We start from the raw sequence: 27,914 nt of genomic DNA, 5'->3' as shown, positions 1-27,914 counted from the left end.
CGGCAGCGTGTTGCAGGTGATAACGAGACGCGGATTGTTGTTATCGCGGGCCGCCGCGAGAGATGGGAACGATGGGGGTCGATTAAATGTTGATTTAAAGCTTTCGTGACTGCAGGGATCCATACTCTTTGGTTCTTTCGGTAAAGTCACGTGGGTAGTTGAGGGCGCCCGATGGCGACCGCTTGTGTTGCGATCGAAACGTCGTGATTTGTTTTTTTATTTTATTTCTAACCTCGTGACTTACCGAAAGAACCAGAGCGGTGGGGGTGGATTACCGTACTCGAAAAAGCACAAACGGATGGACCCACTTGCTCTACTGCCATCTGCTGGCCGCCTCGGGGATAGGAGTTGCGTTGATTGCGCCTCTTGGTGGAGGATAGTGGAGTTGAAGATGCTTTGATGCCTGTTGTCTGGTAGGATGGGGATGGTTTCGTGTTGTATTTGGGTGTGTTCGCGTGATGTGTTTACCTTCCCAGTACTCGTGTGTTTGTAGTAGCGTTCTCACCCCTCCCGGACACATCTTTGAAAAAGAGCTTTATAGCTCATCGGATTCGTCCTTCAGTATAAATACAGATGTCTGAGTCTGATAACGACAACAAAAGATCCATCTCGGCGAGCGGAATTTCAGCGCTCCGTCTCCGCGGTTCACGTCCTCTTGGGTGGGGGGGGGCACCAGGATGGAGGTCCACAACCGGGGGCCACCACAGTGTCCGCTCCACCCCCCCCCCCCCCCCCCGACCGTCATCGAGATCCAGAACGTGAATAAAAGGGGCAAAAGTCAGCGGATGAGAGAAGAGGCGCTCAGAGACGGAAGAGGATGAGAAGATGAATTGGCTTCGTTCATGATAGTCATCTCCTGGGACCCTGTCCCTGCCACTGCCCCAATACAGGAGGGCGTTTAAGATGTTCGAAGGCCGTGGTGGTGGTGGTGGGGGCGCACATCGTCACCAGCGACCCACAGCCATCCGATGATCGCGACGTCTCGGCCGTTTGGCCTTGGCTCTGAACGCGGGGGGCAGCTATTGGACAGCTCTACCGTCGGACCTCGCGTTGCAGGGCAACTCCCCCTCCCCCTCACCGCCCACGCTGTGGTTGTTCGGCTCATGAGAAGCTGAGCAAGAGGATGCCGGGCGGGAGAGCTGTCGGGGCACAGAACCGCGACTCCACTGACCTCGTTGCTGTCAGACGTGCATCGGTCCAGCTGCAGTGGTCCCACCACCACCACCACCACCCCCCCCAAACTCTCTCACCACCGATGGAGCCATTCGCACACTGCTGCAACTTTACACAGGTGGGGGGGGGGGGGTGGCTTTTATTCATATTTAAAATGGACAATATAGAATCGATTCACCATAAAACATTAAAAATATAAATATTACAGCACTGATATTTGTACACTCCAAATAAATAGGGGGACCGCTCCGAGGTGTTTTCTTGTCACGTTTTCAAGTTTAACACGCAGCAGGAGGCTTTCGCCACCAATATCATCCACAATCGAGGCTTTTTTGGGGGTAAGATCGCGTACCTATAAATGTGTCATTAAACCCGCCACCACCCGACACAGCCAATTAGTAAATCTGGCTGTCGCCCGATGAAGCTAGTTATTACTGGCGAAACGTCCTACTCAGATTGTAGATGTTGTGGATTTGCTCTCCAACACACCGGTGTGCTGTACTAGTAACGAATTGGCCACGTTCTGTTTACGTGACAACTCTTACTAGTTGGCTGTGTCGGGTGGTGGCGGGTTTAACAACACATTTATATATTTACGCGATATAACCCGCCCCCCCCCCAAAAAAAACTATATGATGGGTTTTAAAGTTTGTTGGGGTTTTTTTTGTTTTGTTAATAACTGTACTTTCCTCTTTACATAAAACCACTGGCAGCTAAAACGACCCGAAACGATTCACACCGACGCACAAAAGAAACAACCCGACGCGGGGGGGGGGGGGTAGGCCGCTGACGCACACACGCAGGGTGGCACGCACGCAGGGTGGCACGCACGCAGGGTGGCACGCACGCAGGGTGGCACGCACGCAGGGTGGCACGCACGCAGGGTGGCACGCACGCAGGGTGGCACACACGCAGGGTGGCACGCAGGCAGGGTGGCACACACGCAGGGTGGCACGCACGCAGGGTGGCACGCACGCAGGGTGGCACGCACGCAGGGGTGGCACGTACGCAGGGGTGGCACGCACGCACGCACGCAGGGTGGCACGCAGGCGTGCACACGACGAGATCGACACTCGGAAAAGTGAAAACTTAAGAACTTTCTCCGTTAATTCGCACGCAGAGTGTGGCACGCCGGCCGAGGCGGCGTCGCCGTGTACACACACACCGCGCGCCGCCTCGTGAGGGCGGCGGGCGGTGTGTGTGTACACGCCGGCCGAGGCGGCGTCGCCGTGTACACACACACCGCGCGCCGCCTCGTGAGGGCGGCGGGCGGTGTGTGTGTACACGCCGGCCGAGGCGGCGTCGCCGTGTACACACACACCGCCCGCCGCCTCGTGAGGGCGGCGGGCGGTGTGTGTGTACACGCCGGCCGAGGCGGCGTCGCCGTGTACACACACACCGCCCGCCGCCTCGTGAGGGTGGCGGGCGGTGTGTGTGTACACGCCGGCCGAGGCGGCGTCGCCGTGTACACACACACCGCCCGCCGCCTCGTGAGGGCGGCGGCGGCGGCGGCGGCCACCACCCGATCGTCGCAAGCTGCGAACGCGGAATTTGTCATGAATTGCGTTCTGGGGTTCACTACTCCTCAAATAAAAGTCAAAAGCAATTTGCTGCCCATATGAAAATCGAGCCATGCTCATCTCATGCGGCCCTACGCCAGCGGTGGGAATTCCACATTCTCGGGCATGTCACGAGTATCGCCAAGGACCCAACCACAGTTTTGACGTCCCTGCAAAGTGGTATACTGATTTAATCAACCCCCAAAAGGGGAGGATGGTGGGCTGAGTCAACCCCCTTCAACCAGCATGTGAACACGCGATCCTTCCGACTTGCGAGCCACTGGCTCTGAGACCACCTGGCCCGCTGATTGTGATATAAAACAATGCTCACAATGATGCGGCATAAGGTGTAGTGGCAACGGTGTTGGCGCTAGCCGCGTATCACCTCTTCACGTTGATCTCTAATAATAACTCCGAGGACGGATGTTTCGCGAAGAGGCGCATCTGTGACCCGTCGGTATGGTGTTCGTGACGTACGTTCAAGTCAATAATTCGGGAGTACACGCTCGAAACGTTTCATAGAATCTTGCCAGATGGCAGACCTGTCACATGATTAAAGCTGGAGGGGGGGGTCCTTGCACATATGCACATTAGAAGCGCGCTGAAATGTAACTCACGTTTGGCACTCTGAAGGAGAAATGAACAAATCAAGTTTTGTCCCACAAATAAACCTGTGATATGGTGACATCGGTACGAGCGATGGCAACGTTCACAAAAGGGCAGAACGTAAATTTACACCGACGTAGTTTGCAAAGTTTATGAAGCCGCCGAAGTTATGGAAAAACACTCTCGTACGTTTGTTTACGATATATCCAGACGACAGCAGACGGTTCAATGCCACCATAAGCCCCTTATCTTGCTCTCGATGTGACCTCCAAGACGATTCACAATCCGTCATGATCACACGAAGCTGCCAATTTAAATTCACGTCAAAAAATCCTATTACGCACGTCAACAGCTGCAATTTTATATATACTTTAGGTTAAGCAATCGCTAAATCACACGCGTTTACCGACCGACATTTCATTTCGTTTCAACTGTCCAGACACCACGAGGCTCAAAGTTTTCCCGCAATCGGGCCGACACGTTTCACGGGAAACGCCCACAAAGAGCATCGGTCCCATCTAAAGGACGTGCGACGGACAGAGCGCTCGGCACCACGCTCCATCCTGCGTCACCTCGCAAGCACTGCGACTCAAACCCCCCTCCTCTTTGTTTGTGGTCACCGAGGTCGATGCCAGAATCCCCTCCAGCCTGCTCCGATGCAACTGCATTAACTGAAAGCAACTTCGTAACCCACATATCCCCTCCCCCCTCCGCTCCAACCGACCGCGTAGAATCTTCCATTTAATCGCCGCGACGGTTCCCAAACACCGACCGGTGCTCATTTAATCTCAACGGCAGGAGCCGAACAAGGAAGGAGGGGGGACGTTTTTAAAAACCACACGAGCGCTTTGGGGGGAGGGGGGGGTCTTGAATGTGAACTGGTGTCACCGATCAAGTGTCACGGCTCTTAGGACTGTGGTGCTCAACCTTTTGAACCTTTTGAGGGGGAAGGAGGTGGGGACGGGGAGGGGGGGGGGTAAGAGGGGCAGGCTGAGGCACGGATACAAGTGCGGGAGAGATAATTACAGTGTTCAAATATGGGAAAGTAAGCGCAACGTTGTAGCGACAAAACACTCGAAATACGCAACTTGAAACGGACGCCTTATACAAGAGCCTGAGGCCCCCCCCGCCGCCACTACCACCGCCACCACCACCGTGTTCGCGGGGGGTCTCTCAATGCACGATAATGAGAGCGGCAACCGCCCTCAAAAGGTAAACTTCAGCCGTCGCATCTCGTGAACCACGCTTGACGGTCCGGTATACATTTATCTCTCTCTCTCAATAATCGTAAAAAGTACTCAAGTATCTCAATTAACGACATCACCACAGCTAAGCCCTCCTCCTTCCCCCAACTAGAAGTTCATAAACAGCACGCGGCCCGAGAGAAAAACCTGCTACTGCGGAAGGCTCCACCGCGCGTGGGTTTCGACGGCGCACCTGAGAGTCAGACCCCTTGCAAGTGAAACGGATCCCACTCGCCATACGACCCTCAAACCCCTGGCATGCCGGGAGGTGGCGATCTCGACGCCCCCCTGGGTTGAGGAGGGGAGCTGCGTAATCCACCAACCCTCGCGACCTCCACGGTGCCCGGATTACAGGTCACGTGGCAGCATAGCCAACAACGCTGGTAGCGACAGGAGAAGAGCCGCTCGTGTGCGTGTGTGTGTGTAAGATTTTGGGTTGTGAGGATCTCAGCCCCCGGTTGGCTTCGACCATCTCCCCAAAGTCTACACACAGCGGCTCCTCGCCACCGATATTACGATTACGCGAATTGACGATGCTGATGCGACCGGTTGCGGAGAACCGGCGAGAATCGTCGGACCGCCCAATGGTTCGACGGTGGTGTGCGGATCGCTCTCGAGCACGACCGGTACCGCTGCTGCTGCCGCCGAAGCGGTGGCGCACCGTCCACGTTTGTTCATCACGTGACGACGACGCTCGTACATCCGCCGTGTCGGGCGGAGGGGGGTTCGGGACGCGACATTTGACTCAAGCGACGCGACTCCAAAAATAATCAATCACGAAGCCGTCTCCGGCAACCCAGCAGCCCAGCCGCCGCGATTCCAGTGTACAAAAACAAGAAAACACGAGAAAACGCACAATATACATTCATGGCTTTTCCATTACCCACCGAGTATTTACACAGGCGGTAGGAAACAAGGGCGCGCTAAACCACTGCGCTCGCGACGTGGTGGTGGACACCCAGCTCCTCTTCATGTCCAGGCTTTTTTGTTATTGGGGGGGGGGGGGGGGTTGGCGGGGCTAAAATTAACTCTCTGTAAGATTCCACCACGGATGAACGTTCAATTACAAAGAAAGCCCGCGCCTCTCCACGCCCGCCCACCCGCCCACCCGCAGGGTTGCGGAACCTTCCCAGAGCAATATTATCGGCCTGCGACGTTTTAGAAACGATCCTAGGACCACGGCTTTAAAGGCCAACGCCGGTCGGAACGGCGGTGCCGGCCCCCGAACGCCGTCGCCCGCCGTCTCGCCCCAGCGCCAAAACGAGCATTCGGCAGTCGCTTCATCTCTGCCGCCACACGTAGGAATAATAATTTAAAGCAGCCGCCAAATAGTCTAAACGCGCGTTGTTTCTCAACGTCGGCGGGGGGTGGGTGGGGGGCGGTGCAAAACCAAGGGACCACCACGGGGAGAGAAAGATCACACGGGCTCTAGGTATGCAGCAGGCATCGCCAGGGGGGTCCAGGATCGGACCCACGACCTCCTGCGGACAGGCGAGGGAGATGGCATCTCCTCGCCACCGCGGCGGCCCAAGGATTTAACCGATGGGAGTTGAATCCGTCACGGGTTCCAGGCCGTGTCACCTGTCGGTCCCAGTCCCCTTCTTGCTCCGGGTTTTGCCGCAGTCCTCTCCCTGTGGCGTGCGCGCCATCCGAGTTTTTTCCCTACTTAAATAAGTACAAGACGCTGTAAGTTGTAAAAAAAAAAAACGTTAATTTATATATAAAAAGGAATACTGCATTTTTACCAAAATCTCAATAACTTAAAACGTAGAACAAATCATGATCTCTGCCTCATAGAGAGTCTGAAACGGTGAAACAATAAAAGGAAGGAGAGATCGTGACTGAGAGGTCGAGGAGAGGTCAGAATATCTCAAGTCAGAGCGAACCTTCTCCTGCTCACAGCCCTGCAGAGCCAGTGGTGGAAACTCCACATTCCCGTGGCGAGGCCGAGCCTCTCCACAGTACAACCATCGTTGACTTCCCCACAAAGTGGCACGCATTTTTACCGTACCGTGGGCTAAGTCAGCCACCCCCAAGCCAACGATGTGAACTCACGACCGAACCGTGCGTTCGGGATCGTAACGACCAATCACAGCTCGCTAAGACACGGCGATGCAATACGTCGCTGCTACAATCGTCTGCGAGCAACTACCTGCAATCGGTTGCGGAGACGCCCGACTATAAGTGACAAAATACGAAGGTAAGACGCCTCCTTCGCGTATATAACTTTTTTTCACATGTCCCATCAGCCTTGTGGGAATACACAATCCCAAGCAGGGTTGGTGCAACACGAGCATCACCTCCATCCGGACCGATTTCGACATTCAGCGTCTCATCAGCAGCAGGCTCAGGCTCCGGCTCGGTCTCGCTCGAACCAATGCCGGGGAAACCGCCGCAGTTTGGCGAGCGAGTCGGCTGCGAGCCACGCGGGTTCGCACGATCGATCGCTCGCTCGCGTGCGCACGAACTTCCCCTGACCCAGCACGTGGTGGCAGCACGGGAGGATGGTCGAGCCTTTCGGAGAGCCGGCTACGAGCCTAACACGGGGAAGCTCTGGATTTGAAGAGAATGGGGGCCAGGGGAACCCATATGACATTCAGATATCCGATTAATGGTTATGCTAGACGAGCGTATACACCCACACACACACACAGACAATATTGATTCATGAAATACAATGCTCGAGAATAAATGGGTGATGTTGTACGTGAACACAGGTACACACACGCGTACACGTACAGCCAGCGCCCGATGTCAGGGGAGTTGCTGACCATACTTCACCACGTGGGCTTTTGCGACCAATATCACGATTCATCATTGTGTTGTACAACCTCCTCCACCCGTCACAGGCAATTCACCCCTTTCCCGTTCCGATGACGTACTGGTTTACATCATCAAAACGAACCCGGAAGGAAAAATAAAATAACTTATAGCAACCGAGGCTCCCACAAGGCCATGGGGGAGGGCGTGCTGCACAATTTGGCGCCAGCTATCGTAGAGTGTGGTCGTGTCGCTAAAGCTTCTCTGCGGTTGTGAAACAAAGTCTTTAAAAACAACGGCGCTACGCCTCTCTTAAATAAAATTAGCGCGGAGCCGCCCCCCGTGTTTCGAGATTCGGAGGTGAACGGGGCACCCACCCTGCAAACTGCAGACGTCTCGGAATGGGAGAGAGTTCAATGTGAAGTCGTCACGCGCCGATCCATCACTGCAGCAGTGCCGGCGTCGTTGCTAGAGAGTGAGCCGCGCAGCACACGCTTGAACGGGCTTGGGTACGAGGTGCCGCTGCCAATTACAGCCAGCATCACCAGGCAGTTGCCAGGATTGTCTGCCAATGGCCGGCAAATGTCTGGCAATGGTTTCGGGCAATGTTTGCCGGACGCCGCTGGCTGTGAATACCAGTGAATCGTCCGCACCGGTCGATGGGGTGTGGATCGCTCCCCAGGAACAACAACGGCGGTGCTGCTCATCTGAATCTTAACGTCGCTTATTTTGCGCCTTAACAAAGGCGCTTTACAGAAAATGAAGAATGGGTACGTATGAATGTAATGGTGGAAATGAGGTGAATAAAGTAGATGTGAGGAAGCAATGGGCGCATCTGTGATGCGTGAATTCGGTGGAAGCGAAATGGATGACAGTAGATGATGATGAATGGATTGAACGAATGGGAAATGAGTGATAGCCACGTAATGAGAATGTGAAGAGGGAACAGGAACGGTGGTGGTTATGAGGGGGAGACTAAGGGGTCGTGAGGTGAGCTAGGGAACAATGAGCGAGTTTTGAGTGAGGAGCGGAAACCAGCGAGAGGGAGGTGACTGTTTAATGCGGAGGGGAAGTTTGCCGCGAGGCGCAGTGAGCGGCTCGGATATCACTCATTGATCCACAGGCCAAAATGCCAACATTGTTGGCGAGCGGTAATCTGAACCGGTCCGTGGTCGTCGTCGTCCCCCGCCCCTTCACCAACCGGAATTGATGCGGCGAGGTGAAGCATGGTCAAGCGACCGTCTTGACCGACGGACATATTTTTGCCCGCCGTCTCAATTAAATTCTACATCACCCGCAATCCGCGGAGGGCAAAGAACCCGTGAGTGGCTCACGCCGCCGCCGACAAACGTTATCGCACGACGGCGGCACGAGGTGCTATCCCACGGGGATCACGGGACCCCGCCCGAGGCCCCCGCGTCAAGCACCACGGGGAGCTGCGACGTCGCCGCGTGAAACACCACCGGCACGAGACGCGACGCATCGGCGCCGCGTCGCGGGGTTTGAGTGGTGCAGAATAACCACCGGTGATTGTCCTCGCGAAACGCAACCCCCCCCCCCCCCCCGCTACCTCCCCCCCCCCGACAGAAGGCACAGGGCGCAGCGCCGCAACTGCTCGCCCGTGTCGCTGCTGGCGGGAAGGGGCGTCCGCCTGGCCGAGGGGGAGCTCTTCCGCGCCCGCCTGGCCGAGGCGTTTCCCGCGCCGCTGGCCAGAGACGGCGGTAACCGAGACGCGGGTTTGACGGGTCGATGATTGATAAGGGGGGGGGGATTGACACCGCACCGATTCACGTTGATCGGCGGCACCTTGACAGAAATCGCTCCCAAGGCTTGAAAGGAATTGTAGACGTCAAGATATTCGAGTCGAGTCACAGCCAATAGGGAATCGGTAAAAGACAAAACTAACAAACGAGAGAGAAGCCGAGTCCACGCCCGAGCGATCGGTAGCGTGCGACATAATCGCTCGCACGTGGACGTTCCTGCAACCTTTTGCGAGCAGTTTCACGCAACCCGGTCGCTCGCAGCAACACGACGTCGGACTCGACTCTCGAGCATCGATCTGCCCGGCGGTGATTTGTAGCAGCGGCGCAACTCCTTCGCCGTGTGACACGTTAGCTAGCGAGCTGCGATCGGTCGTTACCATGCCGATGTGGGGTGGGGTGGGGGGGGGGGGGGGGGCGGGAGGGGGCCGGCGGCCGGACGCTGTAGCCAGGTACGGGGGCGACGTCCGAGGGGATGGGGGGGGGGGGCCTGGCGCCCGCCGCCCTCAGTTCTGCAGCGCCATGTCCACCTCGTCGGGAGGCTGCAGGGTGTGCCACTGGGCGATGGGGCGCCGCGGGTTGGCCAGCATGTCGGACCAGTGGCGCAGCCCCGCGCCGGACGCGTTGCAGCCCACGTAGAGTTTGCCGATCGGCTCGTTCTTGCCCAGCTTGTCGTAATCCAGCACCGTGATCACCACCTGTACACGCTGTGGGGGGGGCGAGGGGCACGGCGGGGGGGAATATGGGTGTTAAAATACCGGGTGGACGCTGGGACACAATGAGTGGTGGCGATAAAGTTGCTGTGCCCCTGTGTCGATAAAGCTATACAAATCTGGTCACGTGTGTAAAAATACTTAAAAAAGTGATTTTCCTGCTGAAATGAACATTGAGGCATTGGGTGTTCATCTCCTGATTACAGCTCTGCAGATCCAGTGGTGGATATTCCACATTCCTATGGCGGAGGTGAGTCAAACACTGTTGACGACGACTGTCTAAGTTACCCATCACGAGTGCCGTTTATTGGGCCTCTGTTTGGTAAATGTTTGCTGACCGGGATGAGGTCACCGACTCGGCTCAGCGACTCCGCTGATCTTTTGAGCCGCCAGAAGAATAGCAATGTGGTTTCGTGAAAAATGAGCACGGCGATGAAACAGACGGCCCCCCGTGCGTGTCTACTCATTCACTCGTTGTCATCACACTGCGGTGTGTTCCAGTAGCCAGCCACGTGTCTCACACACGCTGCGCTGCATCAAAGCCATCCCGTGTGGGAATTCGTTTCGCCTTTAAATACCCAACACAAACGTTTGTACATCTCTCTCTCTCTCGCTCTCGTTTTAATAGTTTAAACACCTCGTCTGAGTGCAACTGGGTTTAATTAGCGGCGCAAATTCCTTGGGAGAAGACAGCGGCGGCGCGCGAATCGCTTTGTTAGCACGTCGTCACAGCCGCCCCATTAGCAGCTTCGAGGAGGCGAAAATTGGATTCTCGCGACGTCTCTCTCTATCCGTTTGACCTCGGCAAATATTCGAGGGGCTTTTGAGGCCGCTGTAAAAAGAAACGTGCTCTGCGGGTAAAAAAGACAAAAATCTGTAAAAAAAAAAAAGTCCCCATTTATCGACCGTCCGCTGCTCTTCTCTCCGCCGAGCCTTGCGGCCGGAGGCTGTGGCAGCGGCGCCGCCGCAAGCCATTTCCTCGCTCGCGCCAAAACGTCCATCTCCCCATCCTACCGGGAGGACCTCGGTAACGTCACTCACCGCCACCGCCGCCACCGCCGCCGCCACTGATTGGAGTCGCGCTTAACCTTCAACAAAGCGCCTTCAACCCTGATGACGACGACGACGATGATGATGATGATGGTGATGCTGCTGCAGCTTGGAAAGCCGAATGGCGTTGACAAGATGTCACAAATAAACTCTGGTCTAAACTATAAACGAAACAAACGTTATTTTACCAGGTAAGCCCCACGGAACTATATAGCTCTTTTTTTCAGAAACGACCTGGCCACTAATGATAGCTCAAAGAAATGGCTTATCGTGTGGAAATTTATAGCAGCCAAATACTCTAAACGCACGCTGACTCTAAATGTGAAAGAGAAAAACCGGAACACCAGGAGAAAAATCCGCACGACAATGGGGAGAACGTACAAATTCCAAATTTACAGCAGGCGTCAGGGTAGGGGTCGAACCCACGAACCTCCTGTATACCAGGCGAGGGAAATAACATCTCGCCTCCACTGGGTCTGTAGTCCGCACAAAAGACAAAGATCCCCCGTATAGCCTGAACAGACTGTAGGGGCAAGTGCTGCTAGCGAGCACCTATGAAGGCCACCACGGCACACGAGGGGGTGGGTGGCCAACACCATGCCTGGCCGTCTTTGTCTCCACAGTGGCGATGTTTACACACCACACCAGGTACACAGTTGAGGCTGAGTCGACCTAGGGGAGGCCCAAGACCTGTTCAGATAATCGTCACCGGTGTTGGCCGTGGGCGGGAATCGAACGCGGGTCGCCATGTTCGTAGCGCAGCGTAGCGCTAACCGCTACACTACCGCTCCCCGCATACACACGGGCGCATACAGGCACACACGCACAACGCACACACGCACGCCGGGATGCGGCTGCGGTGACAGGCGTGATGAGGGCACCTGTATTTGGTCGAAGGGCACCTCGAAGCTGAAGGACTCGTTGTAGTAGGGGTTCAGCGTGTTCTTCTTGATGGTCGTCTTCTTCTTTTTCATCCTCTTGGCGTTCTGCATCAGGTGGATCTTCACGTAGGGATCTGTAGGGGAGGCCGTGGCGGCGCGGCAACGAGATGTCAACTACCTCGCCCGGTATGCAGGAGGTCGTGGGGCTGATCCCGACCCTGACGCCTGCTGCTGTATATTTGGAGTTTGAGTGTTCTCCCTCCCCGTAGTCGCGTCGATTTCCCCCCGGTTTTTCCCTCTACATTTAGAATCAACATGCGTTTAGAGTATTTGGCAGCTATAAATTTCCACATGATAAGTCACTTGCTTCTGACAAAGAGCTACGTAGCTCAGTGTCCCTTACCCGGTAGAAAAAAAAAATGGTTTAGTTCAGTATCCCGGTCGTACTGTTGGCGCTAGCTCGCTCGGGACTAATGCGCAACGCGCTCGTAGAGAACGGCCCGCGGAAGGAGATACCTCTGAACTAATATTGTGGCCCGTACGGGTGACCTCTGAACCGCGCAGTACGGGGGTGGCACCTTCCCACCTGCTGTGCCACAGGGTAATGTTCGTGGAATGATGGTCAAACCAATGTTTTTTTGTTTTTTATTCGAAGAGCTGGGATTTAGAAATTAAATAATTTTCATGTTTTTCGTTTTGAGAATACCAACTCCACCAGACCTGACCTCTGACCTGTGAGGGCACTACAAACCGGAGAGGCCGCCGACGTCCATCTTCTTGAGGTTCTTTGCCTCGAGGACGACCACGGTGAGCTTCCCGGCCGTGGGGACGTAGCGCAGCGAGAAGCACACGTCGCCCAGCTTCTCTTGCTGCTCGCACGCAGGGGAGGGAGCGCCACGCGCGCCGGGGTCACGGGGCGGCACCGCTCGGACAATCAGCTGGCGATCACCCTCCAAGTAAAAGCACGCAGCTCAATCGAGTCTGAGCGAGCAGTCGGGCGGCAAGGGCGTGGTCTGGGCGTGGCTAAGGCACCTGGCCACGTCCCTCTAAAGCAGAGCTAATTAGCTCCACGCGTCCCCCCCCCCTCCCACAACCCCGCCACATCAGGATCACAACGACCAACGGGCCAATCACGGTCGCGCAGACGCGTCACACGGCGACGACATACGCCGCTGCTACAAATCGCCGATGAGCAGATCGCCGCTCGAGAGTCGAACCCGTCTCTGCTGCTCGCAACCGACTGCGTGCAACTGCTCCCCGCAACCGGTGGTGTGCAACTGCTCCCCGCAACCGGTTGTGTGCAACTGCTCCCTGCAACCGGCGAGACGTCCGCATGTAAACGATTCAGTTGCACGTGACCGATCTCTCAGGTTGCGCTCCCGGCTCTTAAGAACGGGGCCCTCCTCCTCCTCCTTGTCCCTCTCTCCGTCCACTCATCCGCCGAGCACAGATCCCACGTCTAACCGCAGGGGAGTGGGGGGGGGGGGTCGAGAATCGGCTCACCTCCTCCTTGTCGGCGCTCTCCAGCTCCCTCCACTCCTCCGTGACGTGGCCCAGGTCCACGGTGTTCATGGGCACGCGCACTTCGCCCATCACGTCGTGTTTGGAGAAGCGATCGAAGTCGAAGACCATCATGACCAGGGTCTTGCCGCCGAGTTCCGAGTAGGGCACCTGCGGGCGGCACGCGTCGTTCAGGGGCGTCGGGTTCGTCTCATCCGGCCAGGCGGGGAAACTCGGGTCGGAGGGGTCGGAAACGGGGAGAACTCGATGTGAAAGCAACTAAATTCCGTGTGATGGAAAGTGGGCTCAGACAAATTGCTCCGAAACTGTTGACACTGGGATTCGCGCCACGGATCTCTTCACAAACACGGCGTGCAGAGGGTTTGCATCGAGGGTTAGGGGCGATGCTGCTATTTGCATCGAGGGCCGAGGGGCAATGCTGCTGTTTGTATTGACGGTTAGGGGCGATGCTGCTGTTTACATCAAGGGCGAGGGGCGATGCTGCTCTTACCCAATGGAGTGAGGTTCGTAATCATCGCAGCAGCAGCAGCCACTCGCGATACCGCTTTCGTTGCACTGTCAAACAGGACGCTCCTCACCCCGGCTGCCTCCCCCTCCACTCACTCCGCCCTAGGCCTCCCCTAGGTCGACTCAGCCTCAATTGAGTGCCTGGTGCGGTGTGTAAACATCGACACTGGTGAGACAAAGGTGGCCGGGCGTGGTGCTGGCCACCCACCCCCTTTGAGTGCCGTGCCGGCCTTCATCGGCGCTACTCGCTAACAGCGCTTGTGTGTCAGGACAAATAGGGGGAATCTTTGTCACGAACGCCGTGGAGTTTGAAGCCGTTATTTATTAATGAAGACATCGCATTTACATTGCAAATGAAGCGGGTGACCTATTTTTCAGAGCCGCCACCGTCTGTGAAGAGAAACGGTCGGCGAAGACGTTCCTGGCGGTTCAGATCTCCGCAAGAGAGCATCTGGTTCTGGCGCGAGTGAGGGAGGTCGCCGCGAGTGGGGACCGCCGTGACCACGCTTCCTTGATGTCAGTCAGTGGTAGCGGACGCGTTGCGCTCTCGAGATGGACGGCTGCGTGACGCCCGCGCCGTGCCTCTCTGCGACGCTAAACGACCGCCGGTTGCAAGCGACGATGCGTCGGCTCCGTCCGTCCGTCCGTCCGTCCGTCCGTCGCTTGTGAACGCACTTGCTGGACGCAGAGCCCAAAATGTCTCAAAAACGTCAGGCCGTTCTCGTTTCAAGGCTGCGTGAACCTAGGGGGACGCCCAGGGCCGGCTCGATTCAAATTCGGCCACCGTTGTTGCTCGCCGCTGCGCCACCGCTCCCCCGCGCGTGGGCCGCGCGCAAAACCGCACAGACGCCCACGCTCGCACACAGATTTTCAAACCGCCGCCGTCGCATGAGTCACACCTCATCCAATTAGCGGTTAACGAGCCACTCTGTACGGACGCCGAAAAAATTACGAGCAACGTGTTTTGTTGATCCGGCCAAACAATCTCCCATAACAATCGAGGGAGTGCAGTGGGGGGGGGGGGGCGGTGGGGGGGGGGGGCGCCACGTGACTAACAAACCAGTTCGACGACGATAGCCGTCGCGATCCGCTGTCGTTGCCGCCGCAGCGGGGGAAACGGTGACGCGCGTGGTCAAGCGGCGGCAAGGAGGTTCCGCGGTGCGAAGCCGGCGCAGGCCGCCCTGGGCAATACCGCGGTGGCGGTGCATCAACCGTGGGGCGCCACGCGTCCACGGCGGAGACGGAGCGGTGATGACGATCGGTCGGCGCGAGCGTGTGCAGGACGGATTGCTGCGTCGTGGGATCGTGGGATTGTGGGAGGTGACGACGACGATGATGACGACGACGACAACGACGATGATGACGTGAGAGTGTGGCGGAGCGGGGCACCTTGAAGGAGAAGCTCTCGTTGAACACGGGGTTCAGGGTCTTCCGGTGCACCCTGGTCTCGTACTTCTTCTTCTTGTCGGGCAGCAGGAAGATCTTCACGTAGGGGTCGGACGTCCCCCCCATGTCCAGCGCCGGCAGCTCGGCCGCCTGCAGGATCCCCACCGTCAGCTGCCCAAACACGCAGCGCGCACAATGAGCACGCGACATCGCACACGCAACATACAACACACAACGCACGCACAATGCACACACTACAACTGGCGTTTAGCTCGGCAAAGGATGAGGCCAACCTCCCAGAGCACCACGGATTCACAGAGCATGGATCACGTGGTCCCACACTGCCCCCCCCCGCACCACCGATTCACAGAGCATGGGTCACGTGGTCCCACACTGCCCCCCCCCCGTGCACCACCGTTTCACAGAGCATGGATCACGTGGTCCCACACTGCCCCCCCCCCGTGCACCACCGATGCACAGAGCATGGATCACGTGGTCCCACACTGCCCCCCCCCCCCGTGCACCACCGATGCACAGAGCATGGATCACGTGGTCCCACACTGCCCCCCCCCCTGCACCACGGATTCACAGAGCATGGATCACGTGGTCCCACACTGCCCCCCCCCCCTGCACCACGGATTCACAGAGCATGGATCACGTGGTCCCACACTGCCCCCCCCCCCCCGCACCACCGTTTCACAGAGCATGGATCACGTGGTCCCACACTGCCCCCCCCCACGCACCACGGATTCACAGAGCATGGATCACGTGGTCCCACACTGCCCCCCCCCCCCCCGTACCACCGATTCACAGAACATGGATCACGTGGTCCCACACTGCCCCCCCCCCCACGCACCACGGATTCACAGAGCATGGATCACGTGGTCCCACACTGCCCCCCCCCCCCTGCACCACGGATTCACAGAGCATGGATCACGTGGTCCCACACTGCCCCCCCCCCCCGCACCACCGTTTCACAGAGCATGGATCACGTGGTCCCACACTGCCCCCCCCCACGCACCACGGATTCACAGAGCATGGATCACGTGGTCCCACACTGCCCCCCCCCCCGCACCACCGTTTCACAGAGCATGGATCACGTGGTCCCACACTGCCCCCCCCCACGCACCACGGATTCACAGAGCATGGATCACGTGGTCCCACACTGCCCCCCCCCCCGTACCACCGATTCACAGAACATGGATCACGTGGTCCCACACTGCCCCCCCCCCCACGCACCACGGATTCACAGAGCATGGATCACGTGGTCCCACACTGCCCCCCCCCCCCTGCACCACGGATTCACAGAGCATGGATCACGTGGTCCCACACTGCCCCCCCCCCCGCACCACCGTTTCACAGAGCATGGATCACGTGGTCCCACACTGCCCCCCCCCACGCACCACGGATTCACAGAGCATGGATCACGTGGTCCCACACTGCCCCCCCCCCCCGTACCACCGATTCACAGAACATGGATCACGTGTCCCACACTGCCCCCCCCCCCCGCACCACCGTTTCACAGAGCATGGATCACGTGGTCCCACACTGCCCCCCCCCACGCACCACGGATTCACAGAGCATGGATCACGTGGTCCCACACTGCCCCCCCCCCCCCGTACCACCGATTCACAGAACATGGATCACGTGGTCCCACACTGCCCCCCCCCCCACGCACCACGGATTCACAGAGCATGGATCACGTGGTCCCACACTGCCCCCCCCCACGCACCACGGATTCACAGAGCATGGATCACGTGGTCCCACACTGCCCCCCCCCCACGCACCACGGATTCACAGAGCATGGATCACGTGGTCCCACACTGCCCCCCCCCCCCGTACCACCGATTCACAGAACATGGATCACGTGGTCCCACACTGCCCCCCCCCCCACGCACCACGGATTCACAGAGCATGGATCACGTGGTCCCACACTGCCCCCCCCCCCCACGCACCAAGGATTCACAGAGCATGGATCACGTGGTCCCACACTGCCCCCCTCCCCCCCGCACCACGGATTCACAGAGCATGGATCACGTGGTCCCACACTGCCCCCCCTGCACCACCGATTCACAGAGCATGGGTCACCGTGGTCCCACACTGCCCCCCCCCGCACCACGGATTCACAGAGCATGGGTCACGTGGTCCCACACTGCCCCCCCCGCACCACGGATTCACAGAGCATGGATCACGTGGTCCCACACTGCCCCCCCCCCGCACCACGGATTTACAGAGCATGGATCACGTGATCCCACACTGCCCCCCCCCCTGTACCACCAATTCACAGAACATGGGTCACGTGGTCCCGCACTGCCCCCCCCCCCCCCACGTATCACGGATTCACAGAGCATGGGTCACGTGGTCCCACACTGCCCCCCCCAGCGCACCACGGATTCAGAGCATGGATCACGTGGTCCCACACTGCCCCCCCCCCGCACCACGGATTTACAGAGCATGGATCACGTGATCCCACAATGCCCCCCCCGCACCACCGATTCACAGAGCATGGATCACGTGGTCCCACACTGCCCCCCACCTTCGCACCACCAATTCACAGAGCATGGGCCACGTGGTCCCACACTGTGGGCAGTGTCACCGACGATGCACGCAGCCTTCACAGAGGGCGACCGAATGGCTTAACAACCTGGATACCAACACAGGTAACGTCACAAACGTCACCTTTCCAACACGCTTCTATTATTATTATCCTTCGTCATTGCCAATTAAAAACAAGATAGCTTGTTTACGCTCTCGGTGCCTGCGACTGGTGTTGATTGATGTGCGAACTGCAACACCGGTTGGTCTCGTTGTTTACAGACTCCGGTTCAGACATTCGCCATCGTCATTGCTGTTGAGCAGGAATCAAACTCGCTTCACTGGGTTCGTAGTGCAGTGCGTTGAGTACAAAGCACTGCGCTGCCGCTCCCCATGCACACGAACACACACACTCACGCGTACATATAAACACAGACAGGCACACACACGGTCAAAATATGTACAGACAACCCAGCACATCAACAATAGCCACCTTTCACTGCTAAGTGCCAGGGACATTACCAGCGCGATCGTGCCAGGCTAAGTGCACTCAGAGTGGCTGAGTGTGGTTAAGGCTTAAGTGCAGCAGGTCAAAGAACAGAACAGACCCAGGTGCTACAGATTGAGAAGTGGCTGCCAGATTCAGCACCTGCATAACACGCTGTGCCAACTCACTTTGTTTGACACAAAGACAAAGATCCCCCATCTGGGCTTACCAGACTACAGGAGCAAGTGCTGTTAGCGAACACCTATGAAGGCCGGCACGGCACACGAGGGGGTGGGTGGCCAGCACCACCCCACGGCCGCGTTTGTCTCCCCAGTGGCGATGTTTACACACCGCACCAGGTCACTCATTTAAGGCTGAGTCTACCTAGGCGAGACCCAGGACCGGTTCAAATAATCGTCACTGGTGGTGGTCGTGAGCAGGAATCGACCTCGGGTCACCAGTTTCGTAGTGTGGCGTGCTAACCGCTACACCACCGCTCCTCCACACACACAAAACCACACAAAGATCCCCCGTGTAGCTTCCACAGGCGGTTTGGGAAAGAGCTGTTGGCGAGCATCTACGAAGACCGGCACGGCACACGTTGGGATGGCTTGGACAGTACCTCGCCAGACCACCTTGGTCCCCCCAGCCGTTTACACTGTGCCAAATGCTCAATTGAGGCTGAGTCGACCTAGGGGAGGCCCAAGACCAGTTGAGATATTGTTCACCGATGTTGGCCAGGAGCGGGTGACTGGGCTCGTAGCGGAGTGCGCTAACCACTGCCTCACCGGCTCCTCATTCGCCTCCGACAAGCACGGTTGGCTACGTATGGTGCGCAACTAGTTGAAAACACATACACGCTATCACACCAACACACGCACGTAACTGCAGAGAGCTATATCCGTTGATGCGCTCCTATCCCAGCGGTGGCGAGGTGTGTGTGTGTTTTAGCACCTGCGAGATTAATTACTCTCCGCTTTAATCAGCCAATTAACGTACCTGCTCCGCACCTGCCCCCCTCACTTCAAGCACAAAAGACAAAGATCCCCCATATAGACATAACCGACTTTTGGGGCAAGTGCTATTAGCGAGCAGCACCTATGAAGGCCGGCACGGTACACGAGGGGGTGGGTGGCCAGCACCACGCCCGACTGCCTTTGTCTCCCCAGTGGCGATGTTTAAACACCGCACCAGGTACTCATTTCAGGCTGAGTCGACCTAAGCGAGGAGGCCCAGGACCGGTTCAGATCATCGTCACCGGTGTTGGTGGCCGTGAGCGGGAATCGAACTCGGGTCGCCGGGTTCGTAACCTAAACACATTATTGGCACACACACGTTATCACTCCTCGCCGAAGATCCTTTTTTCAGGAGAGTCATGCCTTGGTTTTCGCACTGGGTGGGCGATGCTGCAGCTGCCCGCTGCTGTGAGTGATGCCAAGTGAGTGATTTGCAGGGGAATTTTTTTTGCATTGGGATGAAGGGCGCCAGATGTTAACTACCTCGCCTGTTATACAGGAGGTCGTGGGTTCAATCCCGACCCTGATGCTTGCTGTATATTTGGAGTTTGCATGTTCTCTCCGTTCTCCGGGTCCGCCGGTTTTTCCCTCCACATTTAGAAACGTGCATTTTAGAGTATTTGGCTGCTATCGATTTCCACGTGAAAAGCAATTTTTTTGAGCTATCATTAGTGGCCGAGTCGTTTCTTTAAAAAGAGCTATATAGCTCAGTGGGCCTTACCTGTTAAAATAAAAAATAGTTTATGGCTGGGGAGGAAACCATAGAGCCCGGAGGAAACGCACGCAGAACACGGTAAAAACATACAAACTCCACAACAGAAAGGCACCCCAGTTAAGGAATCCAACCCAGGCCCTTCTTGTTGCGAAGCGCGAGTGTCACCACCGCGCTGCCGCCGCCCCTGCTGCCCAGAAAACTTCGCACCGCCCCAAACATAAACGCGAAGCCGGTGTAGAGTCGGTGCGCCTCCAATTCACCGACTCGCAGAATTATTTTCTGATGCCGCCGCCGCCGCCGCCGCTGCTGCTGCCCCTGCGGCTGCATCGGGCAGCGGTTGCACGAGCACAACCAACAAGCAAACAACTCAACACGTTCGTCAACAACACTGCGGCCTTAAAAGTAAAAAAAGAATAACTAGCTGGCGATGTTTTGGGTAATGATCCTTCCCCATTGCGCGAAATGTCGCCCGTCATGATAACGCTTAGGCGAACCAAAGGAATGGCTCAATCACTTTACCACTGAATCGCTAAACGATGCCCTACCAAAAACCATACGTGAGAGAGAGGGAGAGCTATGGAGGGAGAGCAGGAGAGAGACAGGGAGGGGGAGCAGGGGATAGCTTGTGTGCAGGGGCCAAGATGGATCGCTGCAGCGCGAGACTACGAGACGTGGCATTGGCTTGGGGAGTGAGGCCTTCATCCAGCAGTGGATAAATCATGGCTGCTGCTGATGAAGAAGACGAGGACGACGACGGTGGAAGTCGCCGTCAAAAGCGGGCGCAGGATTCTCCGCAGCGGGAGTCACGGGCTCCCAAACGAGGGGGGGGGGAGGGCAACAATTAGCGTAAGGAGCGAAGTGACCACACCAATTACGGACAACGTGGCTTACGAAGCCATCTGCATCAATCACGGCGCTCGTTACACGGCACTCAACGGCGATAGCTCACGAGAGTTGACAGAGGCCATTACTCACGGACCGTCTTTGTACGCACAAAGACCGTCCGTGTAACCCACACGGGCTGCTGGGGAAAGTGCTGTTATCGAGTGGTGCCTATGAAGGGCAGCACGGCACAGGAAGGGGTGGGTGGCCAGCACTGTTCCTGGCTGCCTTTGTCTGCTTAACGCTATGTTTTACACACTGCACCAGGTAGTTATTTGAGGTTGAGTCGACCTAGGGGAGGCGCAGGACGTTGAGGCCATGTGAAGCGTCGAACACAAAGCGGAACTATCGCCTGCACAGATGCGCAATGCTACCGCCTTACCGCCACCTCCCACCTCCCACCGCCATGCCCCACCGCTCCACCGCTACTGCCCACCGCCACCGCTACTCCCCACCGCCACACCCACCGCTATCTTCCCCACCGCCACCGCCCCACTTTGCCCGTTGTTGTCTATGCGAAATGTCACACTGGGAGATGGAAAGGTTGCCTCTAATCCGCTCTTAATTGAGACAAAGGTACGCGCCTTCCCACCAATCCCAGCGGCGCCCCTCACGCGATCATGCCTCTGGTTCATACCGCGTTCAACGTCAACAACATCACCGCCGTAGTATTGCTACCCACTGCTGGATGAAAAACTTCCCCAAGCCATCGCCATCTCTCACCTGCGTGCTCTGGAAGTCGTAGTCCAGGGTGAACTGCAGCTTCCCCAGTCTCTCCTCCTCCTTCTGCAGCACGATCTCAGGGGGAGGAGGGCCCACGTTGAAGTCCACTTCCTCGATTTCCGGCTGAACCTGGAGATGGTGGTGGTGGTGATTATTCGGGGTTGATACGAGGCTGCCCACCTTGGGGAGCGGTAGTGTGCTGCTAAGTGTGATCGCAATCGAGTCACTCGCAGGTAAATGTCAATTTTTTTAAAGTTTGGACAACCACCCTGGCACACTAATGGCCAGCTCGACCGCGGCAATCTCCCACTCGACGTCGTACACACTGACTTTTAGCAACTTTTATCATTTTATTTCATTTAACACGGCATGGGAGCGGAGCGGTGGTGAAACTCGTGCCGCACAGCAACAAGGGGCCTAGGTTCGATTCCCGACCCGGGCGCCTTTCTGCGTGGAGTTTGCGCGTTGTCTCTCCCCTGTTCTGCGCGTGTTTCCTCCGTCTCTTCGGTTTCCTCCCCATCGCTAAATAAAGCCGCACGGTGGCCAAAACATCCCAATGCTCAAAGCGACTCTGCAATTGACTCAATTGGGATCACACAGCTGCAACATACCGTACCCCCCCCCCCACCCCCACCCACCTCAAACTTCAACAACTCGGCAAGACCCTCCCGTAACGCGGTCTGGAGGCTCAGCGGCGACCTCTCGCCTCCCGACCCCTCGACCCCGTCACCGCCTCGCGGCCGGCGGAGGGACCCACCTTGTCCTTGTAGGTCTGCCCGAGGTTCTTCACCTCCTGCAGGTTGATGGCGTTCTTCTTCTCCTTGCTCTTCTTGCCCTTGCGCCGCTTGCAGCAGCACTTCTTCCAGACGCACGCGCAGCAGCAGAGCAGCAGCACCACCCCGACCACCGCCACGCACACCAGCGCCCAGGGCGGCACTGCCAAAGAGACAGCACCACGACAACGCTCCACCGGACTCTTGCCACCGGCGCCGTCACCACCGCCACTGCCGTCATCTCTCTCTCTCTCTCTCCGCGTCCGAGGATTAATGAAAGTTCTCACCCGTGCCCCTTAATGAGGCGAAGCCAGGCCGTGTCCCAGTTTGAGATATCGACAGGTGCCGGTGGGCAGGCGGGTTTCGTGGAGAGTCCACGGCCTGTCCTGCGCTCCCGCTTGAGCGCCCGACTGGTACGGGTGCCGCCCCTTCCCTTGCAGTGCCACTGCCACCCAACTCAAGAGTCATCCCGCTCGGGTCGTCGTCGTGGACAACGTAGCTACCAACATAGGTGAGCGGACACAAGGTACGCCCGCTGCGGCATATCCGCGTCTCCACGTTCGAAAAAGAAAGTGCTTTTTTATTTTTTACCCGTCCCATCGGGCACAAGGCCTTTGACGGGCGAATGGCCTTAAAGCGAAGACAAATGTCGCCTCGACGATCAGAGGCGTAGCTCGCCGAGCGTGCGTACGCGGGGTTCCGTTGTGGGAGTTTGCGACCGTTGGCTGCGTGTCGCTTTGTCGCTTCGTGTTCACGATTTTTGTTTCCGTTCCGGCGGTGGGCGTTGGGGCAACGCGTATCAGCGGTTTTGTTTTCCCGCGTATTGCCCGCTTCCTCGGCCCTCTATTTTTAGCTCCATCAACGTTCGCGCGAACGGAAAGAAACTGACCGCGTCATGCCGAACGCTTTGTAGTCATTTCCTGCGTGAAATTGCTTTCAAATTGGTGCCCACCAACCAGTGCCCCCTTGCCCCCTGCCAAGTTACGCAAGGCCCGGCAGCCACAGCGGTGGTGGCGGGCTGGCTGGTTGACTGGTTTAGTTGTTTCCCCGCTCGTCAGCTCTGTCCATGCCTATCCGTTACTCGACAGCGGCACAATGACGTACGTAAAGATCCCCCCCCCCCCCAGCTGACACACAGGGAGCTGTGAACGCGACGTTGCCGTGCGGTTGTACATCGGATGAAATGACGATGCCAACTTGTGGCGCTAAGATGCTGCCGTCGCACGGCGTCCGCCCCACGCTCTCGTAGAGAGCGAGAGACAGAGAGCGGCTCAGAGAGAGGCCGACTCGGAGAGAAAGAGAGAGGACGACTCGGAGAGAGAGAGGACTACTCGGAGAGAGAGAGGACGACTCGGAGAGAGAGGACGACTCGGAGAGAGAGAGGACGACTCGGAGAGAGAGAGAGGACGACTCGGAGAGAGAGAGGACGACTCGGAGAGAGAGAGGACGACTCGGAGAGAGAGAGAGGACGACTCGGAGAGAGAGAGGCCGACTCGGAGAGAGAGAGGACGACTCGGAGAGAGAGAGGACGACTCGGAGAGAGAGAGAGGACGACTCAAGAGGCGCCAGGAGGAGGAACCGTGGACGAGGAGCAGGGAAGGCAGCAGCAGCCACACGGTGAGGAGCCGGCGCCAGCAACAACAATTGCCCAAGATCTGCGGTCCTCTATATACTAAGGTGTTACCGGCCAATTAATGAGTGTTTACATGAGGGAGAAAACCAGAGAAAATGTTCATTAAAAAATTTTTACGTTATCAAAACGTTTAGCCAAAACCAAAACGTGACGATACCTATGTAATAATTTCAGGATGTATCGTATAACAGAGTAGCAATGTTGCTAAATACGCTGGGATGTTACTCAACAGCGACTGGTAGTGTAACTATATTTTTGTTTCTTTCGGTAAAGTCACGTAAAAGGGAAACAATAAAATAATAAAAATATAAAGCAATACAATTATCACGACGTTTCGACTGCAACACAAGCAATCGTCATCAGGTGTGAAAACCACAGCAAGAAAATTTGAAAAAAGTGTAACTATTCATTTGCAAAATTAACAAACTGGTCATCAGAAATATTTTTTTTATTTTTACTTTGATTCTTAACAGGCCCCATGGTATTCTTAGTTATTTCGGTAAAGTCACGTTGAAGGGAAACAACAAAATAATAAAATATATATAAAACAATAAAAAATTCTCACGACGTTTCGACCATAACACAAACGGTCGTCTTCACACACCTGAAGACGGCCGTTTGTGTTATGGTCGAAACGTCGTGAGAATTTTTATTGTTTTATATATATTTTATTATTTTGTTGTTTCCCTTCAACGTGACTTTACCGAAACTAAGAATATGAATTACTGCAGTCACGAAAGCTTTAAATCAAAATTTAGGCCCCATGGTGTAAACAAAAGTTGTAAAAAAAACAGTGCTAAAAATAAAAAAAAGCGTTCAATTATTTTTTAAAAACCAGCGCTAAAAGGACAAGCATGGTCCTCCCCTCCCGATGACACCATGGCACGCGACGGCACTTTGTTGTGTCGCTGGCAACGTAACCTTACGATGACGCCGGTACGAATGCCGATTTGCGCATGTACGTTTAACTTATTTCGCACTGTGTGGGGGAAGGACGACCAACTAAACACGTAAAGCAGTTCTAAAGAAATCGGTTTTTAATTTAAAAGTGCATAGCTCTAGTGGCTTGCTAATATCGGAAGGAACAGCGTTCCAGATGGCCAGCAGAAGAACATCTTGAGGGCGCGCGATGCGGTGACCGTGCTAAATAAATGAGTTTGGCGATATATAACGGTGTTAATGACGATGGCGGTCGGTGGTGGCGGAGGTGGCAATGTTTGTATATGCACCACGCACGGGGCAGGCTGCCCAGCTCGTTCATGAACTTGTCCCGGATGCGGGGGAGCCCCCCGCCGCCGTCTCCCCCCGCTGTGCGATTGACGTTGGGGGGCGGAGGCGGAGGAGGGGGCGTGGGGGGCGAGGTGGGGGGCGGAGCCCGGATGGCAGCGCGGCGAGCGGCGGTCATCGTCTCCCCTCCTCTTCCTGTTTGGGGGGGGGGGTGGGAGTGGGGGGGGGGGGGAGCGGTTGGGGGGGGGGCGGGGGAATAACCAAGAGAGAGAACACAGAGAGAGGTGGCGCATTGCGGTGTGGACACGACTGGTGTCAGCAGCACATAGTACGGGACACACGCCGCTCAATCATCCCCTGTCGTACAGTTCGATAAATCGTCGCGATTCGGGGATCGTGATGATTGAGGGTGGGGGGTCACGATTCGATCAAAGCATAGTCTGGGGTTCCGCCATCTCGATTGCATCGTTAACCCCCGCGACACCGGGCGGCTGCTGCTGCTGCTGCTGCTGCACGTGGCGTGGCTGCTGTAACTCAGCGCTGCGGAGGCAGCAGCGAGGGGTTGGTGGATCAACACACAGATGTTGTGGGACTCCCGTGCCGTCGGCGTCGAGGGGGAGCCGTACCCCCTGGCTCGCCAGGAGAAGGCGGTACAGCAAGTGGACTAACCACCATCTGTTTTGATACGTACGGGGATAGAGGGTTGCCCCCTTGCTCGCGCGTGTGCGTTTCTCTGATGGCACCGGTTTGCACCGCACCTCCGGTTAGTACGGTTGGCTACGTACGGTGCTAAAGGAGATAAACATACGTACATATATTTCCTTCCGCTTATATAATACACACTCAGATATTTGCTGGATCCGGTGTAGCAGCAGGATGAGTGAATAAGTGAGTGAGTGAGTGGATGAGCGAGTGGATGAGTGATAAGGTGGGTTGGTGAGTGAGTGGATGAGTGAGTGAGTGGATGAGCGAGTGGATGAGTGATAAGGTGGGTTGGTGAGTGAGTGGATGAGTGAGTGAGTAGGTGGGTGAGTGAGTTAATGGATGGGTAGATGAGTGTATTGTTGTGACCTGCAGTGTGGTGGTGGAGGATGAGATGAAACTGAGTATGGTCCAGACCCGAGTCCTCAACATGGAAGGAGGCATCAACGACCGAAGTTCGTGTGGGGGGAACGTACCGAGCAAATGAGGAGGATCCTGAGACTTCCGCTGTCTCTCTCAGACGTCCGGCTGTGTCAGGGCGGTGGTAGAGGCATGGGGAGGGGGGGGAGGAGGAGGAAGAGGAGGTGGTGATGGAGATAGAGAGGGAGACACACACACACAATGTATCATTAAGAGTCAAAGTGATGTTCTGCTCAAATGAGCCATGCGGTAGCAGTGCTCATCTCCTGTTTATCCAACCCTGAGCCACTGCTGGAAATTCCACGTTCATATTGCAGGGCCAGGACATCCACAGCAACAACCACCGTTGACCTCTCGCAACAAAATGGTGTACATTTCATGGACTCTGGAGGGATGATGGGCTGAGTCAACCGCCCCCAACCAGGACTTGACTTCGCAACCTCGCGATATCGAGCCGCTCGTCCTTCCGCTGATGCTCCCGGCGGCCGGAACTTTCAGAGTGACTTCAACGGACGACCTCTCAGGGGTGTTGCCCCTCTCTTGGCTGCCACACTCCTCACGTGAACCCCAAACCCTGACCTCAACGTAGCCCTGACGCTGAATTTCATACCCTGACCCGTAGCCCCGTGACGATGCCTGCCTGGCATTGACCCTTCGCAGGGTTCCATCGCTCGGCTCTGCTCGTATAGCGGCCCTTTGGCTCGCCATCGAACAAAGACGGTCACCGCATCGCGTGCTTTCAGATGCTCTTCCACGGCCATCTGGAACGCTCTTCCTTCCATTATTAGGAAGCCACTGGAGCTATGCACTTTTAAATCATCTAGATTGAACACTCATTTGTTTTGAACTACCTTTGGTGTTTAACTTGTTGTCCTTCCCCCACACCTCCGATTAGCTCGGTTGGCTACGTACGGTGCGAAATACATACAGATTAACAAATTCCCAGCAAACGGACTGGCACGCTTGCCGGTTAGCGCTCGACCAAAACTAAACGAGGCCAAAAAAAACAAAGACCTCAAGGTCCCCAGTCCAGGGGAGCTTAATTCACCCGGCCGAGCCTCCATCACCGCTGAAAATGTCACCGGGCCGAGTGTTAAAATTACGCAAAGCCTTAACGTACCATGCACTATTCATAAGCCATACATCATTTATGGCATCTCAATGGGCTCCCAGATTTATAATGGCAACCTTTAAAAAATAAATGGAAAAATATAGATAACAACAACAACAGCTACAAATAGCCGAGCGGCCATCGCCTGGAATCCTGCGCCGTGGTAGGTGGAGAAGAGGGGTTGGTAGATCACGCGCCCGCTTTCGTGAAACTCCCTCCCCTACCTGGGGGCGTCGAGGTTGATATCTAGTGGCTTGCCAGGGTGTGATGTCAGTACAGCAAGTGGGATAATTCCCATCTGTATTGAATCTGTATGGGGATTGAGTGTCATCCACCCATCTGGATCATACTTTCCCCCCCCCCCCCCACGTGTAGAAACATGGATCGAGTTGGCCAAACATCCCACTATAGGACCACAGTGCTTGGACAATTGTTGGTAGTGCTGGTTCTGGCTCTCATCCCAAGCACTTGTGGTTTCCCACGCCTCTGAATCATTCTCTACTCTCTCTCTCCGAGAGCGAACAAAAACT

At 56.4% G+C, this 27,914-nt stretch overlaps 2 protein-coding genes across 3 annotated transcripts in view; both read right to left on the bottom strand.

The window, feature by feature from the left end:
• Window positions 1-1,278: 1,278 nt before the first annotated feature.
• LOC142925573 (uncharacterized) lies at window positions 1,279-9,511 on the bottom strand. Its single transcript, XM_076068578.1, has 2 exons — window positions 9,024-9,511; window positions 1,279-8,993 (listed from the first exon to the last, which is right to left on the bottom strand). The coding sequence occupies exon 2, from the start codon at window positions 2,811-2,813 to the stop codon at window positions 1,887-1,889; it is 927 nt and encodes a 308-aa protein (XP_075924693.1). The 5' UTR covers window positions 2,814-8,993; window positions 9,024-9,511; the 3' UTR covers window positions 1,279-1,886.
• Window positions 9,512-9,518: 7 nt separating this feature from the next.
• The window catches only part of LOC116944381 (synaptotagmin-1-like), a 40,358-nt gene continuing 21,962 nt past the window's right edge, over window positions 9,519-27,914 (bottom strand). For both annotated transcript variants that reach the window (XM_076068577.1, XM_076068576.1), the window contains 9 exons: window positions 26,330-26,381; window positions 25,161-25,346; window positions 22,276-22,454; window positions 21,519-21,647; window positions 15,164-15,331; window positions 13,250-13,417; window positions 12,498-12,615; window positions 11,747-11,880; window positions 9,519-9,809 (listed from right to left, as the gene is read on the bottom strand). In XM_076068577.1, the coding sequence (XP_075924692.1) occupies window positions 9,609-9,809; window positions 11,747-11,880; window positions 12,498-12,615; window positions 13,250-13,417; window positions 15,164-15,331; window positions 21,519-21,647; window positions 22,276-22,454; window positions 25,161-25,329 (1,266 nt within the window). In that variant the 5' untranslated portion in view covers window positions 25,330-25,346; window positions 26,330-26,381 and the 3' untranslated portion in view covers window positions 9,519-9,608. The remainder of the gene's footprint in view (window positions 9,810-11,746; window positions 11,881-12,497; window positions 12,616-13,249; window positions 13,418-15,163; window positions 15,332-21,518; window positions 21,648-22,275; window positions 22,455-25,160; window positions 25,347-26,329; window positions 26,382-27,914) is intronic.

This window comes from Petromyzon marinus, chromosome 21, assembly GCF_048934315.1.
Source record: "Petromyzon marinus isolate PM22_M1 ecotype Great Lakes invasive population chromosome 21, UKy_Petmar_22M1.pri1.0, whole genome shotgun sequence".
In the NCBI taxonomy this organism is placed as follows: domain Eukaryota; kingdom Metazoa; phylum Chordata; class Hyperoartia; order Petromyzontiformes; family Petromyzontidae; genus Petromyzon; species Petromyzon marinus.
Note: the sequence above shows the minus strand (reverse complement) of the source record. Positions and strands in the feature narration are given on the sequence as shown.

Excerpts from the sequence above, each read along its gene's own strand:
- LOC142925573 (XM_076068578.1), bottom strand. The coding sequence starts at position 2,813 with ATGAGCATGGCTCGATTTTCATATGGGCAGCAAATTGCTTTTGACTTT.